The following is a 19,961-nucleotide window of genomic DNA, read 5'->3' as shown; positions in this document are numbered from 1 at the left end:
TGTCAGTGTTTTGATCTGTTCACCATCAACATTGGGTGTGTTCTGAGCCCTCTGCTATACACTGTCTTCACCCATGACTGTATTTCCTCCTCTGCGTCCAATCTCATTGTTAAGTTTGCAGATGACACCACAGTGCTCGGACTTATATCCAACAATGATGAGACAAACTATAGGACAGAGGTGCAACAACTAGAGTCATGGTGCCACGACAATAACTTGGTCTTAAACACCAAAAAGACCAAGGAGATCATTGTAGATTTCCGGAAGAGGGGTCATAACAACCATCTGCCTCTCTTCATTGGCAGTGAGGCGGTGGAGAGGGTGAGCAGTTTTAAATTCTTGGGGGTAACTGTGACCGAGGACCTGTCCTGGGGCAACCATATCACCTCAGTTGTACGGAAGGCCCAACAGCGCCTCTACTACCTGAGGAGACTGCGGAGCGCACACATTCCCAGATCTCTGATGTTGAACTTCTACAACTGTGCCATCAGCAGCGTTCTGACGTATGGATTTCTAGTGTGGTTCCCCAGCTGCACCAAGGCCGATCAGCAAGCACTCCAGCGGGTGGTGAAAGAAGCTGGCAGAATTATTGGAACAAGTCTGCCAGAGATCAGTAATATCTTCCCCACTCGCTGTCTGAGGAGGGTGCACAGTATCCTGCGGGACCAACATCACCCTGCGCGCCACCTTTTCCATCTGCTGCCCTCAGGGAGAAGGTACAGGTCTATACAGGCCAGAACATCCAGACTGGCCAACAGCCTGTATCCACAGGCTGTGAGGCTCCTGAACTCTCTGCCCCCCTCTCACGGACAATAACCATATCCAACTTCTTAATAGCAATGAACTGGTCTGCATTGGTGCATCATATCTTTATTCTCTTCCCCCTCCTGCCCCCCCCCCCCTCTTTCTTAAATAGATAACTATCATATCTGATATCATATCTCACAGTACAATAATATTGAATGGGTTGCATTGTTGTATTTTGTCATGTTTCTCAGGTCTTTGTCTGAATTTCTACGAACATTATTGCTAAGGATTGTCTTATTGCATTGGAGTCACACTGGGTTAAATATGTACACTTGGGTTTTAAGGGGTATTTATTATTTTCTTCTTTTTTTTTGGGTTGTATGGAAGCCCCAAACGCAATTTCATTGTTCTTGACAATGACAATAAATAAATAAATACTAAATACTAAATACATTGCGTGCAGCAGCAACCACAGCCTCCCAGACACTGTTCAGAGAGGTGTACCGTTTTCCCTCCTTGTAAATCTCACATTTGATGATGGACCACAGGTTCTCAATGGGGTTCAGATCAGGTGAACAAGGTGGCCATGTCATTAGTTTTTCTTCTTTTATACCCTTTCTTGCCAGCCACGCTGTGGAGTACTTGGACGCGTGTGATGGAGCATTGTCCTGCATGAAAATCATGTTTTTCTTGAAGGATGCAGACTTCTTCCTGTACCACTGCTTGAAGAAGGTGTCTTCCAGAAACTGGCTGGGAGTTGAGCTTGACTCCATCCTCAACCCAAAAAGGCCCCACAAGCTCATCTTTGATGATACCAGCCCAAACCAGTACTCCACCTTGCTGGCGTCTGAGTCGGACTGGAGCTCTCTGCCCTTTACCAATCCAGCCACGGGCCCATCCATCTGGCCCATCAAGACTCACTCTCATTTCATCAGTCCATAAAACCTTAGAAAAATCAGTCTTGAGATATTTCTCGGCCCAGTCTTGACGTTTCAGCTTGTGTGTCTTGTTCAGTGGTGGTCGTCTTTCAGCCTTTCTTACCTTGGCCATGTCTCTGAGTATTGCACACCTTGTGCTTTTGGGCACTCCAGTGATGTTGCAGCTCTGAAATATGGCCAAACTGGTGGCAAGTGGCATCTTGGCAGCTGCACGCTTGACGTTTCTCAGTTCATGGGCAGTTATTTGGCGCCTTGGTTTTTCCACACGCTTCTTGCGACCCTGTTGACTATTTTGAATGAAACGCTTGATTGTTCGATGATCACGCTTCAGAAGCTTTGCAATTTTGAGACTGCTGCATCCCTCTGCAAGATATCTCACTATTTTTGACTTTTCTGAGCCTGTCAAGTCCTTCTTTTGACCCATTTTGCCAAAGGAAAGGATGTTGCCTAATAATTATGCACACCTGATATAGGATGTTGATGTCATTAGACCACACCCCTTCTCATTACAGAGATGCACATCACCTAATATGCTTAATTGGTAGTAGGCTTTTGAGCCTATACAGCTTGGAGTAAGACAGCATGCATGAAGAGGATGATGTGGACAAAATACTCATTTGCCTAATAATTCTGCACTCCCTGTAGTGTTGCCACCATCTGGTGGTTGAATAGAATAGAATAGCCCTTTATTGTCACTGTTCAACGAAATTGTGGGTGCTCCACGCCAACTGTGCCAAAATAAAATATAAATAGTAAGACAGCAGGAATGAATAACAAACAGGAGAACTATGTACAAAAACAAGAGTAAGGTACACATTAGAGAACGAGTTGCGATGTGGAAGTAGTGCAAAGAAAAAGACTGAGGTCTGAATACTGTCTGTGTATGAGTGGCCTGAGCAAAGACTGTTACTCAGATCGGTGGGTGAGTAGGCAGGGGCAGGGGTGGGTGTGAGGAGATAGTGTTTGTTTACAGTCCGAATGGCCCAGGGCAAGAAGCTGTTTGTGAGTCTGGAGGTTTGGGACCTGATTGACCAGAGGGCAGCGGATCAAACAGGTTGTGGGTGGGGTGCAAGGGTTGATGTGTGATAGCCCTGGTTTTCCTGAGACAGGAGGATCTGGCAATGGCCTCCATTTCTGGGCAGTGTTAATTACGGTTCTGGCCTTCCTGTTCTCAGTTGTGGCCCATATGTACCAAACACCCAGGCAGTAGGAGAGCATGCTGAGGAGCAGTGGACGGCCAGCAGCAGCTTCTGGCCAAGGTTGTTCTTCCTCAGGACATGGAGGAAGTGCAGCTGCTGCTGGGCCTTCTTTACCAGGGCGTTGGTGTTGTGGGTCCAGGTGAGTAAAAGGGATTCATTCTGTTTATAGGAATGCTATAGTCAGCCATCAGCTGCATAATGGTGATTTTGAAAGACTTGTCATTTGCACATTTCAAAGCTTGCTGGTAAATTATAAGGCAAGGAAATAACTTTGTGTTGGATAATGAGGATTAATGTACTTCCTTTTTTTGAGAAGAAAAGCTAAATAAGCAATGGTGGGTAGCTCTTTTTACTGGCAGGAGAAGTTACTACTTCCCTGATATAATAAAAGATCATTTAGTAAAAAAAAGCCTCTGAGTTGCTTTGTTTGTATGTATGTGTGTGTATGTAACATAATAAAGTCAGAACATTTCACGCAAATTACAGGCCTTCTAAATATAACTCTGCTACCACAAATACCAATACACAAATGCCAAAAAAAAAAAAAAAAAAAAAAAAGATATGCTGGTATAACTTAGCTTGCAACATAAAGTGTAATTTCCTAATGTGTAGCATGTTTTTTGATTTGAGATTGCAATTTTCCCCACTTACAATGACCAGTTTAGCTAGGTTGTTTTGCTAGTTTTACACAGGTTGTGATTTGGTGATGCCATGGAAGTGCACATTGAGTGGGATTCTCTTCAGCCCTGATCTTCCTTACCCCCAGAAGCTGCTCTGAGACTTCATTAGAGGAGGAGATGAGCCCCTTTTCTGTCATTTCACCTGTTTAAATTCAGGAACACTTTGAAAATGAACCTAACTTGACTCTGGCTTACCTGACTGAAAAGGAAACTCTTAAAAGTCCCAGATGCATTTTCCTGCATCAGTTTAATATGATGGACACTTTTTTGAGGAGTTCACAGCTGTTTGTGAAGCTTTGTGATAGCCTTATTTGTGTCATTTTAATTTAGGATATATTTCAATATGATATCAATAGATTTGATAGTGAATTGAAAGTTCCCTTTGGCTTCATGTGCTCAGAGTGTCTGGTTCTCTTTTAAACTCCTCCTGCTTAACACTCTGGTCCTAGGTGTGAATATTATTGTTGCATTTTCTTATATCCTCTTCTTCAAGCCCCAGATAATGATTCTAGGTGTAAATCCCAACAAGCTTTGCCCACGTAATCTAACAGGAGAGGCACTCAGTGAGTGAATATCAGATCGAAATAAATCTATGAAAACACAGGGAGGAAACACTTCATCTCAGGCTCATGTGACAATCACAGCCACAGAGGAGTTTTAAATTTAAATGTATTCTTGTAAAAACACTGATAGACTTCAAAGCTTTATTCCTTTTTAGATCATACCAGCAGGAGTAGAAGCAGACACACACAGGATTATTTATTGACTGATTTTTATTCACTGATGATGGTGAAGATTATTATATATCTTACCTTTGAATCTTCATTTCAAAGGTAAGGAAAGGTAAGGAAAGGATGAAGAAGAAGAGACAGAGGGAGAATGAAGGTAGAGTAGAGAGAAGGTGAAGTGGAGGGCCAGGGGAGAGAAGGTGGTAGAGGGACGATGGAGACAGGAGGATGAAAGGAGGGAGAAACAGGAAGTGGATTAAAGGTGGAGTGGTGAAGGTAGAGAAGATAAAGGGAAAGTGGAAAAACGGGAGAGGAAGAGGAAGCTATCGCTCTCCCTGAGTTGAACCACCAGTTTCCTCAAAGTTTGTGTAACTAGTAGATGTTTTTTTCTTTTGGAAGCAGCTCTTGTTCTTGACTGTCTTCTCCTGTTCGTTTGTCTTCTTTTTCGCCTGCTTCTTCTTCTTCTTCTTCTTTCCCCATCCTTCTGTGACAGTTCAGTGTCTACCATCTATCTTTATAACAATTAATTTTGCAGTCCCCTTGTCTTCTCTTCCAGTGCTTTCTGGACTTCCAACAATTCCTTCTTTGCATCGTGAATTTCTTTTTTTGCCTTCTGCGTTGCCCTTTTCTCTTTCTTTAGCACTCTCTGGACTTCCAACAAGTCTTTATGTTTTCAAGTTTCTTCTCTGTTTTGTGTATTTTTGCTTTTCTCCTCTTTCAGTGATTTTCAACTTTGTTCTTAATCCTCAGCTTATCCAACTCCTCTTTGTAGGATGCTGTGAATTTGCTGAGTTTGTCACCTTGTTCTCCTCCAGATTACTGGTTGGTGTTTTGGCCTGCAGACTTTAATGGTCTGTGCACTCTAAGAAATGACACACTGATGTTGGTAGCATTATGTAAATGTTTTATGTTAAAACTAATGCCACCAATTGATTTTTAACTTTAAACACAAGTATGTTGTTTTGAATTTAATTAACAACATAAGATTTCAATACAACAAAATGCAGTAAATTAAATCCAACGTAAAAAGTTCATTTAAAATGAAGAGCACTTTAATTTAAAGAGGATTGTCCTAATAGGCTCTCCATACTTCTAAGTTTGCACATGTGCAGTGTGGAAGTTTGATCATCCGCCATTTTCAACTGAGACTTGCATATGCTTAGTATCCTGGATAGAATCCATCGCCATCTGAGGATTATTTGGTAAGTACAACAATTTAAGGATGACAAATTTGATTAATGTATACTAACTGATAAACATCTGACACTTTCGGGAATACTTTTGCATTTTTTTTAAACAAATGATGCCTGGTAAATTTTTTAACACTCTAGTTTGTATACCTCTCTCACGTGTTAGAAGTATGAAGACATTTAACAAATATTGTTGAACCTGCTTCGGTGTAATTTTCCAAAATCTTTTGCGATTCCTGTTAAGGTGAGACTTGCCTACTAAGACCGACAGTTTTAAAATTACTCCCAACATCTACCGCACCTGCTCCCTGACATCAGTAATGACCACCGGGAGCGCCAGCGATCCTGTAGTTTGAAGAATGAAATGAATGTATAGTGTATTTTAGAAATGTGCCTCAATTAACTTGCTACATTGTTTGAAAGAATTCGACTCCATGTTGATTTCTGGTTTAGTGTCAAACGCAGGGATTTAAGCGATTAACATTTTGATTTGTAAAGTATAAGACATGCGTTCATCTGTTGTCATTGAAGTGCAGAATAATGTGTAATACTGTTATATATAATCCATTTAACTCCTTGTATCAGTTTCCATTGGCTATCATCGCTACCGAAGACAGGAAATCATCAAAGACATGCCATTCATTGCAGAGGTCAAAAACAGATGGCCTGCCCTGTTTTCAGAGACTGAGGTAATTCTTACTAACTTTGTTATTGGAAGTCATTTTCATAAGAACTTGTATTTGAAGAACAAAGTACTGTAAATTGTTAATTTTAAAAGATACAAAATGTTTGACTGAAAGTTGTAACATTCTTGCATGTGGCCTCTAATCAAATTAATAGAGAATACTCTCTAGTTGTAATTTTTAATATGTTTCAGGTTGTTGCGGAGTTCGCCCGCATCACCATGGTCCCTTTGTTGTCGACTTTCATGGCCAAGCTGGACCACTACGCTGACCACCTTAGAGTGTTCAAAAAGAAGGGGGGAACAGCTAAACGCAATATCAACTTAATCATGGCAGCCATGGATAGGGTATGTATTTTAGTTGACCTTGATTGAGCTCTGAAATTATTTGAATGCTTCTTCAACTTCTGTGTCTGTCATTAATCAGAATTTTTTTTCAACTGAATATGTGTAAATTTGAATATTTTGTAGATACATGTGAATCAGTGACATGCAGTCAAGTGAGGCACCTTAATGAGAAGTAAAATACTAACAAAAGAGAAATTCAATTTGTACACTAGATTTTAAATTTGCTTTCTGTGTGATTTCAATCTTTTTATGGTCAAAATTGCTGTCATTACGGATTTTCTGTTCAAATACAAGGTAAAACGCTGAGAGGAGGCAATGATGATGCTGTGTCTCACCACAGACACACACATGCGCAATCCCACTGCTGTTTCTCTAAATTGCCAACGTACATGTTTGATTACACATGTAATACAGATGATGACTTGCAGACTACCTAATGTATTTGACGAATCTGTGTTACATGTTTAATGTTATTGGTCATAAATGTGCTGCAAAAATGCATGGAGTGAGGCTGATGGAGGGCAGTGCTGAACCCTAAAGGCAACATGTATAAGAGGTACACGTATATGGATTCACAGTGTAATCACATTACACTGAGAGCGCCATTGACACAGTGGATAAAGCAGCACTCTTAGGGAGCATCAGTAAATTTCACAAAGGACAAATTGACACCAAATCAGTCCTAAGCAATGAGACGCACCAATTTTATTTTAATGCATCTCCTATTTATAAATTAATAAATTGATGTAAAATGAATGATTTTTCTATAATTGTTTCCAGGTCATTTGACCAATTTATTTACTACACACAAAAAATGAGACACACCAAACCTAAATAAATTTTAATGCATCTTCTGTAGGGCTGGGCACTTATTGCATCGCTTATCAATATTGTGATAAAACACGTCCTATGTGATTAAAATGATAGACTGCTTTCAAACCTCTAAAAAAAATATGATAATTTAGTTGAGACTATTACTTCCATTAATGTCAAACTTATTATCAATTCAACAAGATAAATAACTGCTGGTTTGTCTAAATAGCACATTTGCTAAGTTTAATTTGCAGTATTTGTATTTGTGAGGCTGCATTGATAGATTTATAGGCAAAAATACTATTATGATCTTTTATTGTAACTCTTATTGTTAAGAAGCTTGGAAAGAAAAGCGTCTGGACTTCTTTAAGTTGCTTGAAGACGTTTCATCTCTCATCCGAGAAGCTTCTTCACTGAAGAAGCTTCACTTTTCTTTCCAAGCGCCTTAGACTACGATGACCTGGATGACTGAGAACCTTCACAGACTTATTGTTATCGCAAAAAATACCACAAAATGTCATGATAGGATTTTAAGTCCATATTGCCCAGTTCTAATCTTCTATTTAATTTGAATATTTTTAGGGGCACAATTATTAAATATATTGTTGAACAATCTAGAATTTATTAAAGCAAAAATGAAAGCTTTCACGTAATGTCAAAATTGAAAAGCTTCAATTTTTGAGTTCATATATTTGTTTATCTGACTCAGAGGAGTCAGTGCCTTACCAATCATGAACCTCACTGCACGTCACTGATGTGAGTTATGAAACATTGCTTAATCACTTATCTGGATTATGTGTTAATATTTTTGACTTTGTTTTGTAAAGAGGTTGAAAGGAACCAAAATAGGAAACTTCCCTCATATTGAGTTCTTATCTCCACCAGAATCCCAGCATTGATGTTCGACGGGAATGCATTCTGAAAGCTGTCTGTCTCTACTTAAATGAAAAGCCAGATGACCTGTTCAAGGAATTCTTGGTAAGTTAAAAAAGGAAAATGATCAGCTATTTTCCTTTTTTTAATTTGGGATTGGAAATGGAAGGTGGACTTACTTGTCCATATGTATATGTACGCAATTAACTTATCTTTTTCTTTTATTTTTATTTATGTGGATCTTGGAGCAAGCAGAGAAACAGAGAAGCTGACTTTGGGAGTCTATGTTGTTCAGACATGAAGGAGCAAACTCTGCAGATACACCTGAGGACATTGGTGTCATCGTAGAAGGATGCACTGTGCTGCAAGCTCTTAGTGATGTGGCAAAGGGTTGTGCCCTCCTGCTTGGATTAATCTACAGTCTAAATCTGAGCTACCCAAAGCACCTGAAATACACATTTGAATTTCTTCAGAAGGTGCTGATGGAGTTGGATGGGAACAACCTATCCATGAAGGTGCAGGTTCTGAAAAACAAACTGCTTGAGTGAAACAGCCTGCACTGAACTATAGAGGACACTGAACTTTAAGGTTCTCGAACCCTTCTCCTTGCACTTCATAAACTGTTCAGTTTGAATTGCCACAAGAACTTCTGCAAGGCCTTTCACTTTTCTGCGTTCTTTGTTCTTGAACCTTTACCAACATCCAACTACACTGAAAAAGACTGCTCCTAACTTTGGACTTCAGTTTAAGTTTTGAAGCAAAGGTTATTTTTGTAAATATGGACAAAAATGACACTAAAGTAATTTCTACCAGCTGTTTGCAGGGCTGTATTGTGGGCTTTTCATTGTAGCCCAATCAAGTTTACATTAAGTCATGTTAATGTTAAAAATGTTGGAATCACAACACTTTACAGTTTTAATCATTTCAGTTTAACATGACATTCTTTATCTTGTCTTCCTGCACTTAAAATGCACTTGAATATATGTAAAGATTGTTTAAGAAAAAAGATCTAGAAGCATTTGAATTGCTCAAAGTGTGCTTCAACAAGTTTTACACAAAGTGTTATTAAAGTTAGGTTAACTGAATAAACTGGTGTTCAATTTTTTTAATTTACAAACTTAAATAGAATAAGTTGCAATTCTGTTAAAGTGATTTAATCCTATAGTTTCAGTAGAGCGTGTTTTGGGTGAGTAGATTTATCAGATTTACTTAAAATTTGTTGTTCAAATTAAATATATCATACATTTTATATTTCACTAACCCAGTTGTGTGGAACCGGTTGACATAACTGGGTGGAGTAAATACAACATGTTATTTCTTAAAGTAAGTAGAGCTTGTTTTGGTTGAGTAGGTTTTATTTAGTCTTCTCAATTTAAATCAACAAGGTTAGTTAGATCAACATTATGATATTCAGCTAATACAACATGATTCTTTTGATTTGCATTTAATTATCCAAATGTTATCAGATGTACTTAAAATTTCTTGTTCAAATTAAATATATCATACATTTTATATTTCACTAACCCAGTTGTGTGGAACCGGTTGACATAACTGGGTGGAGTAAATACAACATTTTATTTCTTAGAGTGTGCTGCTCTTTTTGCACGCTATCTAGAGAGGTTCAGAGCAGCAGATGGGGTTGCTGGTTTTGGTCTCTGTTGAGATGCTGATACCTCCTCTCTCTGGGATGATTAAAAACAGTCCTGGACAAAAATAGAAGCATAATAAGCAGACACAAGAGAAAAACATAAGACTGTTGGAATAGTGGATACAGGGGAAAAGTGAAGTTAATGAGGTAACTGTAGCTCTGTGGATTCGTGGATGACTGCCAGTGAAAGTAAACAAAGTGGATGTGTGTTCCTATGTGCTATGCAGGTTGAGATCTCATATAACAAAGTCACGTACATGACATGTGGACTACCTTTGCTCATATGCTGTAAATACCACCAAGCAAATCTTAAAACTGAGTTTTTCATGTTGGGCCCTGATAAAGAGCAAAAAAAAAAAATACATCAGCCTCTTCCCAGCAATATCAAATCACCTTCAAGTAATTTCTGTATCATTTTTGATCAGCTTTTGAATTCTGACTGTAAAGGCCTTTACACACTGCAAGTGTAAAATCTGTGCAAAAATTTCATGTGTTAAAAATATGTCTTGGACTCATGTATTCGCATATATTCTCATGTATTCTTAATGCAGCCATTCATCCGGAACAAGTCATTTTCACTGGACAAATCTGCAGCATTAAAATAATACTATTTTTACCTTAGACACTGCTATGGGTCATTTGGCTCTATGCAATGATTTCTCTGCCTCCTCAGATGTGTTGCCCACTCTGCCAGCAAAAGCTCAAGCTTATGTCAGGAGTTGAAGCTGTCAGTGATACAGCTTCAACTCCTGGATCAAACCATGAAATTCTCTCTGCTGCTGCCTTCTTTGAGAACTGGATGGACCCAGAATCTCAGTTTCTTTCTTTTCTTGTTTAGAAACATCTGGACCAGCTCATCAGCACTTGATGTCAACTTCATTTTTTTCACAGTAAGTTTTTGAGGACAAATTTTCTGCAGAAACACAGCACGTTTGGTGCATGCGTGTAATAAATTTGCATCCAAACAAAACTAGACTACTAAACTAGACTACATATATACATTCCACCACTGAGTCAGTGCTCTCAGAACATTAACAGAGGTTATCCTCTTAACAGTCTCTGCTCAAACACAACTAGTTATTCGAAGATAATCATTTGAATTAAGTGTGTTGGAGTAGGGAAGCACCTAAAAACCTGAAACAAGCAGCCCCAAAGACCATAATTTAGGATTAATACCCTAAGAAGAGTAGTCTAACTGCATAATATTGCCCTAAGGCAAGCACTATTTTGTCTGGGATTATGTTTTCCACATCAAGGAACCTGCAAGGGACTGAGTAAATTTCATCATCAGACGGTGAGCATGTGGCTCCCTGCAGGTCTATATGTATATATATTTAGAAAATATATTTATTTCAACTTTAACACGTAAAAACCCCGATATTAGCATTAGCATTTGCAGCTCCTGATAGCACCCTGCAGGTCAACTGTCAAACTCTCTTCGTCTCCTCTTCATTTGACACAACAGTAATGTGTCTTGTGGCATTAAATAAAAAATAAATAATAATAATTTTTAAGGGACACTAACCAGAAATTTGGTTTACTGCCTGAGGGCTACACTACGGCTACAAGGTTAGCTAGCCCGCTCACTAGCAAAACGCAGTTACTCTTACCATACAGGAGCCTAAACCTTCTTTTAACCTGCCGCCTCACTGCAGTTATCCCCAACCATCACCATTCGTTCTAACCGAATGTGATTTTTAACAGATGGACTCCAGGGCCTGTATCCCTAAAGATTCTGAGAATCCTCTCAGAGAGCTCCTAACTTAACCTAAAAATTCCTTGCCAGGAGTTTTAGCTTAGAAGTGATTCCAGAACATTTTCAGTGAACTCTGAGCAAGGAATGGATGGAAAATCCTATCTTAGTGAGGAGGTGTGGTTGACCCCGTTGCTAGGTATGAGTCATCATTTCAAAAGCCGTGATTGGTTGATCCTACAAGTTTGATGGAAATGAGCTTTTGGTGATAATGAGCAAAGGATGTACCCTCAAATCAATAAACATATTATATACTCTAATCTTATGCTGACTGTAATTGTAAATAATATTTCACATTCAAGAAAATATCTGGAAAATGAATAGTAAGCTGTAGGGGTTATAGCCATTAGAATCTAAAATATGTGAAAACTTAAACTCATTACACCCTGTTCAAATAATGATTCGTGTCTTATTTGCTCATATTAATATCCTAGCTGGCATATTTTGTACTTTCACTCCCATATGGACCCCGTTGAAAACAAGATGGCCTATCTCAAGAGGCTGTCCTTAATGAAGTAGAAATCACAACGTTACAAGTCCAGTGTGGTCTTAACGAGGGTAACACGGCTCAGCTTTTAGCAATGTCTGTGATTGCAGACCCAAGTCATCACTGCTGCATTGTTGCATTTTCCCGGTTGCCAAATACCTCGGGGTTGTGATTACTTTCGTCTCCGGTGTAATAGCGTTGTGGCGTCGAGTTGGTGAAGTAATTGCATCTCTAAGGAGATCCACCACAAACATGATTCCTGCACGATCCAATCTGTAGCATCTCAATAATTCCCTGTCATCCAGTGTTTGCAGGACATCTCTCCTGCCTCTTCTGTTGGCCATTTTGTGCAGCTGCTTAGGGGAACTCCTAAGCCACTAAAAGTCCTCTTCCCTGCTCTTAGCAGATCTCGCCTTAGGAGCCCTTTTAAGCGCTAGGAATCTTGAGGAATAGCTTTTACATTAACTGGGATTGTCATGTCACTTTTAGGGGAAATTCTAAGAAAACGTCATGACTCTGAGAATTTTCTTAGAATTTGGCCGCTAGGAGCCACTTTTTGCACAAAGATTCTTTAGGGATACGGGCCCAGGTCTTTATGTCTTTAAGACATTCCTGCAGTTTAACTAATTGGTGTGTGTTATCTGGCTTCATGGACAGATAGAGTTAGGTGTCATCTGCATAGCAGTGAAAATGTATACTATGTCTTCAAATGATACTGCCTAAGGGAAGCATGTATAATGTAAACAGAATTGTTCCTAGCACTGAACCCTGTGGAACACCATAATTGACCTTAGTGTGTGAAGAGGACTCTCCATTTACGTGCACAAATTATGATACAAACCACTGCAGCGCAGTACCTGAAATACCTACAGCGTGCTCTAATTGCGCTAATAGGATATTATGGTCAACAGTATCGAACGCTGCACTAAGGTCAAGCAGGACAAGCACAGAGATGAGTCCACTGTCAGAGGCCATAAGAAGATCATTTGTAACCTTCACTAAAGCTGTTTCTGTGCTGTGATGAGCTCTGAAACCTGACTGAAACTCTTCAAATAAGCCATTCCTCTGCCGATGACCTGTTAGCTGTTTGACAACTACTCTTTCAAGGATTTTTGATATGAAAGGAAGGTTGGAGATTGGCCTATAATTAGCTAAGACTGCTGGGTCTAGAGATGGCTTTTTAAGTAAAGGTTTAACTACAACCAGCTTGAAGGCCTGTGGTACATAGCCGATTATTAGAGATAGGTTGATCATATTTAAGATTGAAGCATTAATTAATGGCAGGACTTCTTTGAGCAGTTTTGTAGGAATGGGGTCTAAAAGACACGTTGATGGCTTGGAGGAAGTAATTATTGAAGTTAACTCAGAAAGATCAATTGGAGAAAAAGAGTCTAACTTAACATCAATGGTACTAAGAGTAGCTGTAGATAATATTACATCTGTGGGATGATTATTGGTAATTTTTCTCTAATAATTAAAATTTTAATTGTGAAGAATTTCATGAAGTCATTACTAGTTAACGTTAAAGGGATAGTTGGCTCAGTAGAGCTCTGACTTTTTGTCAGCCTGGCTACAGTGCTGAAGAGAAACCTGGGGTTGTTCTTATTTTCTTCGATCAGTGATGAATAGTAAGATGTTCTGGCTTTTGTGGAGGGCTTTCTTATAAAGCAAAAAACTATTTCTCCAGGCTAAATGATGATCTTCTAAATTTGTGACACGCCATTTCCTCTCCAGCTTACGAGTCATCTGCTTTAGGCTACATGTTTGAGAATTATACCACGGAGTCAGGTACTTCTGATTAGAGACCTTAGTTTTCAATGGAGCTACAGTATCCAGAGTCGTATGTAGTGAGGAGGTAAAATTATTAACAAGATAATCGACCTCTGTTGGAGTAGCATTCAGATAGCTGCTCTGCTCTGTGTTGGTACAGGGCATCGAAGATGCTAACAGTGGGTGGATTATATTCTTAAACTTAGCGCTTTCAGAAAGACATCTACTGTGATGAAGTCTACTCTCCACTGCTGTGTAATCAATTATTGTAAATGTTATCAGGAAACGATCAGACAGATATTATATTTATATATTGGTATTATTTTAAGTAGTTTAACAGGTAAGATGCTGGTTTTTATTTTTGTTTTCTTTAATATTTTGACAGAAAGTAATATTTTATTCTATGTTGTTTCTTTTTTTTTTAAAAAACAAAAAACAACAAACAAGCAATGTCTGTATTTTTTTTATTGTTTTGTCACCCTCTGGTGGCTGAAAAGACAGTTATTCTGTATGTTGTGTTTGTAGGAATGCTATTGTCAGCCATCATCTGCATAATAGTGATTTAGAAAATTTATATTCAAAATTTGTGATAAGTAGTAACTTTTAGTCAGATGAGGATTAATGTATTTCCTTTTAGAGAAAGAAAGATAAAGGGTGAGGTCGTGGTGGGTTGTTCTTTTTACTGGCAAGAGAAGTTTAAAGAAAAACAAAACAAAAACAACAACTTCCCTAGTATGATAAAAGATAATTTCATGGTGAGTTGCACAACTGTACTTCAGAAGCATCTCTGATGCGTTTGGCGTTTATATGATGAAGTCACTGATAATGACTTTTAAGTTAGGGCATTTCATTCAAAATAGAGGCCTTCTGAATATATACTGTTCCTACCACCAGCAGCAGCAGCTGTATGTGTCTTACTTTTACACTACCATGCCTATCAGCAGTATTTTCACCACTACCAGTTCTTCTTCACGGTTTATGTGCAGAAGTACGTGACACTACCACACAAATTTAAAGCCTAAGCTAGTGTGTAATGACATGTATTTATATGCAAATATACAAAAACTAAATTAGAAGATAAGTTGCAGGCTGGCAAGTGCCAGCATGCAACTTAATTTGCAGTTTCCTAATATTTAGCATGTTATTTTACTGAATACAGGTTTGCCTACATAAAATTACTCACCAAAAAGGAGACGCAGTTAAGAAAGGAAGAAACAAATTATGATGTAAGTATTTAAGGTGATGAGCTATATGGAGTATTTTAAAAGAAAGGACAATATACTTTGTGTCACGGCTGGGGGAGGGAGCCGTGTGGTGTGGAGGAAAAGGAGGACCCAAAATGCAGCAAACTGATGATACGAATGACGTTTTATTTACAGGGTGGTAGTGGCAAAAACAGGCAATGAAGCACGAGTAATTACAAACGGAAACCTAAACTGGGAGAAACTAAAGAGCAAACCTGAAATCTTACAAAACGGAGAGCGGAGCAGAGAGACGCAGACCAAGGACCAGGATACCAAGAAACACAGACGAGCTGACAACGAACACAGACTGACACCCACTATATACACACACACACACACACACACACACGGTAATCGCACACAGGAGGGAAGAACAGCTGATCTGAATACACATGATGACTGGAGGACACAAGCTGAACACAATGACAGACACAGACTTTCAGAACAAAACAGGAAATCTAGAACCCGAACCGGACACAAGGAGGGAGGACACAGAATAACTAGAACAGAGGGAAATAATCACAAAACACAAAACGCTGGGTCAACGACCCAGGACCATGACAGTACCCCCCCTCCAAGGGCTGGCTCCAGACAGCCCAAAACAAAAACAGACGACCAACCCAGGGCGGGCGGCGGGGGCCCAGGACGGAGGGACCAACACAAGCTCCAGCGAACCGAGAGAATTGTCCAAAACAAAAACACACATGCTGGAGCACGAGAACAAAACACAGTTCAGGAGGCCGGCCCGGAGGCTGACAACTCAGAAGTCCAGGACAGTTCATCTTCTGAGGCCGGCCACGTCGGCGACGTAGATCCATAAGCCGACCGAGCGGAAGGCAGCGGTGGCGGAGTGGAGGCAGTTCAGGGGGCCGACCGTGCACACGGCAGCGGCGGCGACGGGGAAACCGTTCAGGCGGCCGACCGTGCGGACAGCAATGGCGACGATGACACAAGTCTGGAGGCCGACCGCGCGGAAGGCAGCGGCGGCGTCTAGGAGGTCGTCCATATTGACGATGACGCTCCACCAGCGGCCTGGTAGATGACCGCCGATGTCGAGGCGGCAGTTCGGGACCCGAAGGTGGCGTGGCCGTCGCAGCACCAGGCGCGGCAGATGACGATGCTGCACCGGGCGAGGATGAAGGCTCGGAGGCTGCAGCTGGCGAGGATGATGAGGCTGCAGCAGGCGACGGCGTGGAAGCCGGAGACTGTAGCGCTGCAGGCGTGGAAGAAGCTGCTGCTGCCCGTGGCGTGGATGAAGCTGCAGCTGGCGAGGATGATGAGGCTGCAGTTGGCAGCTGGACGGGCTCCTCGGGCCCTCCAGCTGACGAGGGAGGAGGCTGGCTAGGTTCTCCTGAACCTCCAGCTTACGAGTCTTGAGGCTGGACGGGCTCCTCGGGCCCCCCAGCTGACGAGACAGGAGGCTGGCTAGGTTCTCCTGAACCTCCAGCTTACGAGTCTTGAGGCTGGACGGGCTCCTCGGGCCCCCAGCTGACGAGGCAGGAGGCTGGGCGGGCTCCTCGGGCCCCCAGCTGACGAGGCAGGAGGCTGGGCGGGCTCCTCGGGCCCCCCCAGCAGGCGAAGCAGGAGGCTGGGCGGGCTCCTCGGGCCCCCCCAGCAGGCGAAGCAGGAGGCTGGGCGGGCTCCTCGGGCCCCCCCAGCAGGCGAAGCAGGAGGCTGGGCGGGCTCCTCGGGCCCCCCAGCGAAAACAGTCTCTGGACCAGTGGGCACCGGGGCCCCTGGAACACACAGGTCAGAACCAGTAGGCGCACGGGCCTCTGGCAGGCACAGTTCAGAACCAGCAGGCGCACGGGCCTCTGGCAGGCACAGTTCAGAACCAGCAGGCGCACGGGCCTCTGGCAGGCACAGTTCAGAACCAGCAGGCGCACGGGCCTCTGGCAAACACAAGGCAGACTGCAGCTGCACAGAGCATTGACCCAGCTCGGGCAGCGACAGCCGGATACAGTCCTCAGCTGGCTTCCTAATCTCCAGGGGTCCAGAGTCGGCCGGGGGCTGGGACACAGTCTCTGGGCTGGCCAGCTTTTGAGGACTGATTACAATATTATGTGGTGTGTCTCTCTGCTTGACATGAACAGGTGAAAAATAGTTCTTTCCGGGTTGGATGGACTTAACTTGTTGTGCAGGAGGAGTTGGTGACAACGATGGCTGAATAGGTGATAATAAGGCGGATGAGTCTCTTGTCAACTGAGCTATTGACTGAGCTATGGATTGTAACCAAGTGTCTAATAGGTCTGGCTGTGACTGTAATGGGGGTGACGGTTGAGTGGCTAACTGAGCTAGTGGCTGCTGGGCAGCTAACTGAGCTACCGGCAGGGCAGCCGACTCAAAAAACACAGCCCCGGAATAAACAGACACACAGTCCAAAACAGAAAAAGGGTCCTTTTCACTCACCACAGCTGGCAGTTCCAAAGTCCTAGTCTTCGGCTGTGGGGTGATGCGCCGACGGCGCGATCGTCGCTTCCTCCCGGGCAAAACCTCCGGCGGGCCGGGCAAAACCTCCGGCGGGCCGGGCAAAACCTCCGGCGGGCCGGGCAAAACCTCCGGCGGGCCGGGCAAAACCTCCGGCGGGCCGGGCAAAATCTTCGCCGCCGGGCTGAGTTGGGAAGCGGTAGCGGCTGGTGGGTGAAGGTGCAGTTCGTTGAGTATGAAGTCCTGTGCGAGCGGGTGAAGAGAGTCCAGCAGCCAGGAGTGAGCAGAGATGAGCTGCTGTAGCCTGGCTTCTACAGCGCGGAGACACTCTTCCCCCTCATGCTCGAGCCATAGGTTAACCAACCTGGAAACAGAGTCAATTAGTTCCTCCCGAAGCTCCTCGGGAGGTGCGGATGCCGCTGGGTCCATGTTTGGTCGGCTCGTACTGTCACGGCTGGGGGAGGGAGCCGTGTGGTGTGGAGGAAAAGGAGGACCCAAAATGCAGCAAACTGATGATACGAGTGACGTTTTATTTACAGGGTGGTTGTGGCAAAAACAGGCAATGAAGCACGAGTAATTACAAACGGAAACCTAAACTGGGAGAAACTAAAGAGCAAACCTGAAATCTTACAAAACGGAGAGCGGAGCAGAGAGACGCAGACCAAGGACCAGGATACCAAGAAACACAGACGAGCCGACAACGAACACAGACCGACACCCACTATATATACACACACACACACACACACACAAGGTAATCGGGTAATCGCACACAGGAGGGAAGAACAGCTGATCTGAATACACATGATGACTGGAGGACACAAGCTGAACACAATGACAACAGACACAGACTTTCAGAACAAAACAGGAAATCTAGAACCCGAACCGGACACAAGGGGGGAGGACACAGAATAACTAGAACAGAGGGAAATAATCACAAAACACAAAACGCTGGGTCAACGACCCAGGACCATGACACTTTGCACTTACAATATATTAAGTAGGGGAGACCGGGGATAGTTGTAACATTTTTGACATTTCTGTCTGTAAATTGGAGCTCTTTTAAGGTAGTGGATTCAAAATGTAATGCAAAGTATTTACATGTCTCTGCTATTAAATAGTGCAACTATTTTCTCTGCAGCACAGTTACCCATTGCATGGTATGGTCTCAAACACAAAGAGTGAAATGTTACAATTAACCCCATAGTCTGGGTTAGTTGTAACATATCCTGGGGTAAAATGTAACACAATGAAATAAGGGTACTAACAAAACATTAACATGTAATCTTTGTTTATTCAACACATGAATGCACTTAGAGCCATTTATGTAGCTCTGTGTGTGTGTGACAGAATGCAGAAATCTAGCTTTTGAGCATATTCCAACCCCCCAAAAAAGACAAATTATGGAATTTTCTGCAAATGAATATTTCATTAATTTTGGTTGGTCTTCCTTGAGTTTGGCCTCATTGGCTCAGTGGGCATTATAACCTACAGCTCTTGCACCAATTTTAAACATAACAATGAAGCTGAAAAAATGTAGTTGTTCACCAGCATCGCAATTCCATTATTTTTTTCAGGGTTTACCTTGGTGTGGTTTGCAAAGTGCTTCAGAAAGATGAGGAAATCTGTTTCTTGCACCCATCCTGACTTATTTCCACTACCAGTGCTTCCTACTGGTCCATCTCTGACACAGAGGTCTGCATAATGTATGTGTGGGAACACAAACAGTGAAGTAATTGTGTTGCCAATGGCATTAACCGCATATACAAATGTGACCAGTGAATCTCTGCTGATGTTGTTGCCCCAACTTGTTTAATATAAGTTAAAGTAATAGTGTGGTAAGTTGTAACATCTGCATTATTGTTACAACTGACCCAGACTGTTGCTGTTACAACTGACCCAGACTCCTATAGCCATGAACTAGCTTACATTACAGCCAACGGCTAAAACATTAGCACTAAAGACCTACACAGAATATATCCCCATAGACATACAAATAACATAATTCAAGTTTGATGAGTTTAACTGCAAAGCAGATAATGCTATTAGAAATTGAAATAAAGTAGAAAAACTTACTTTTTGGCATACAAATTACTTTTTTTCGTGTTAAATTGTCTGTGTTTGACAAAATGTGCTGATTTTTCACATGTGATAGCAGAACTGAGTTGGGCATGCACAGGATGAGTCACATCATTTGAAACTTAGCCCTGATTGGAGAAATTGGAAGTGTTACAACTGACCCACGTTACAACTATCCCCGGTCTCCCCTATGTATTTTAAGTATTATGAAGAAGCAGTAAGGAAAATGATGGCCTGAATTCAGAGGAATTTTGTAATGAACCAAAGGAAATTACCACACAAGTAACAGGAAACGGTAACTGCATGTTTTACAACAACAACAACAACACCCTGAATATAAAAAGTTTTTTTTTTA

General features: G+C 41.8%; 1 protein-coding gene across 2 annotated transcripts; it reads left to right on the top strand.

Moving 5' to 3' along the window:
• Nucleotides 1–5,184: 5,184 nt before the first annotated feature.
• LOC308386855 (uncharacterized protein) lies at nucleotides 5,185–10,419 on the top strand. 2 transcript variants are annotated; one of them, XM_080866661.1, is made up of 5 exons: nucleotides 5,185–5,494; nucleotides 6,068–6,171; nucleotides 6,360–6,512; nucleotides 8,211–8,303; nucleotides 8,451–10,419. In XM_080866661.1, the coding sequence occupies exons 2-5, from the start codon at nucleotides 6,115–6,117 to the stop codon at nucleotides 8,544–8,546; spliced, it is 399 nt and encodes a 132-aa protein (XP_080722787.1). In that variant the 5' UTR covers nucleotides 5,185–5,494; nucleotides 6,068–6,114; the 3' UTR covers nucleotides 8,547–10,419. The 2 variants fall into 2 exon arrangements, with proteins under 2 accessions (XP_080722787.1, XP_080722788.1); XM_080866662.1 differs by having other exon boundaries at nucleotides 5,188–5,494; nucleotides 8,447–10,419.
• Nucleotides 10,420–19,961: the final 9,542 nt, after the last annotated feature.

This window comes from Rhamphochromis sp. 'chilingali' (assembly GCF_963969265.1).
Source record: "Rhamphochromis sp. 'chilingali' genome assembly, chromosome: 19".
NCBI classification, from domain to species: Eukaryota; Metazoa; Chordata; class Actinopteri; order Cichliformes; family Cichlidae; genus Rhamphochromis; species Rhamphochromis sp. 'chilingali'.
This window is presented reverse-complemented; position numbering and strand designations above follow the sequence as displayed.

Excerpts from the sequence above, each read along its gene's own strand:
- LOC308386855 (XM_080866661.1), top strand. The coding sequence starts at position 6,115 with ATGCCATTCATTGCAGAGGTCAAAAACAGATGGCCTGCCCTGTTTTCA. Across the intron at positions 6,172-6,359 it reads CCCTGTTTTCAGAGACTGAG|GTTGTTGCGGAGTTCGCCCG; the intron begins GTAATTCTTACT and ends AATATGTTTCAG. Across the intron at positions 8,304-8,450 it reads ACCTGTTCAAGGAATTCTTG|CAGAGAAACAGAGAAGCTGA; the intron begins GTAAGTTAAAAA and ends TCTTGGAGCAAG.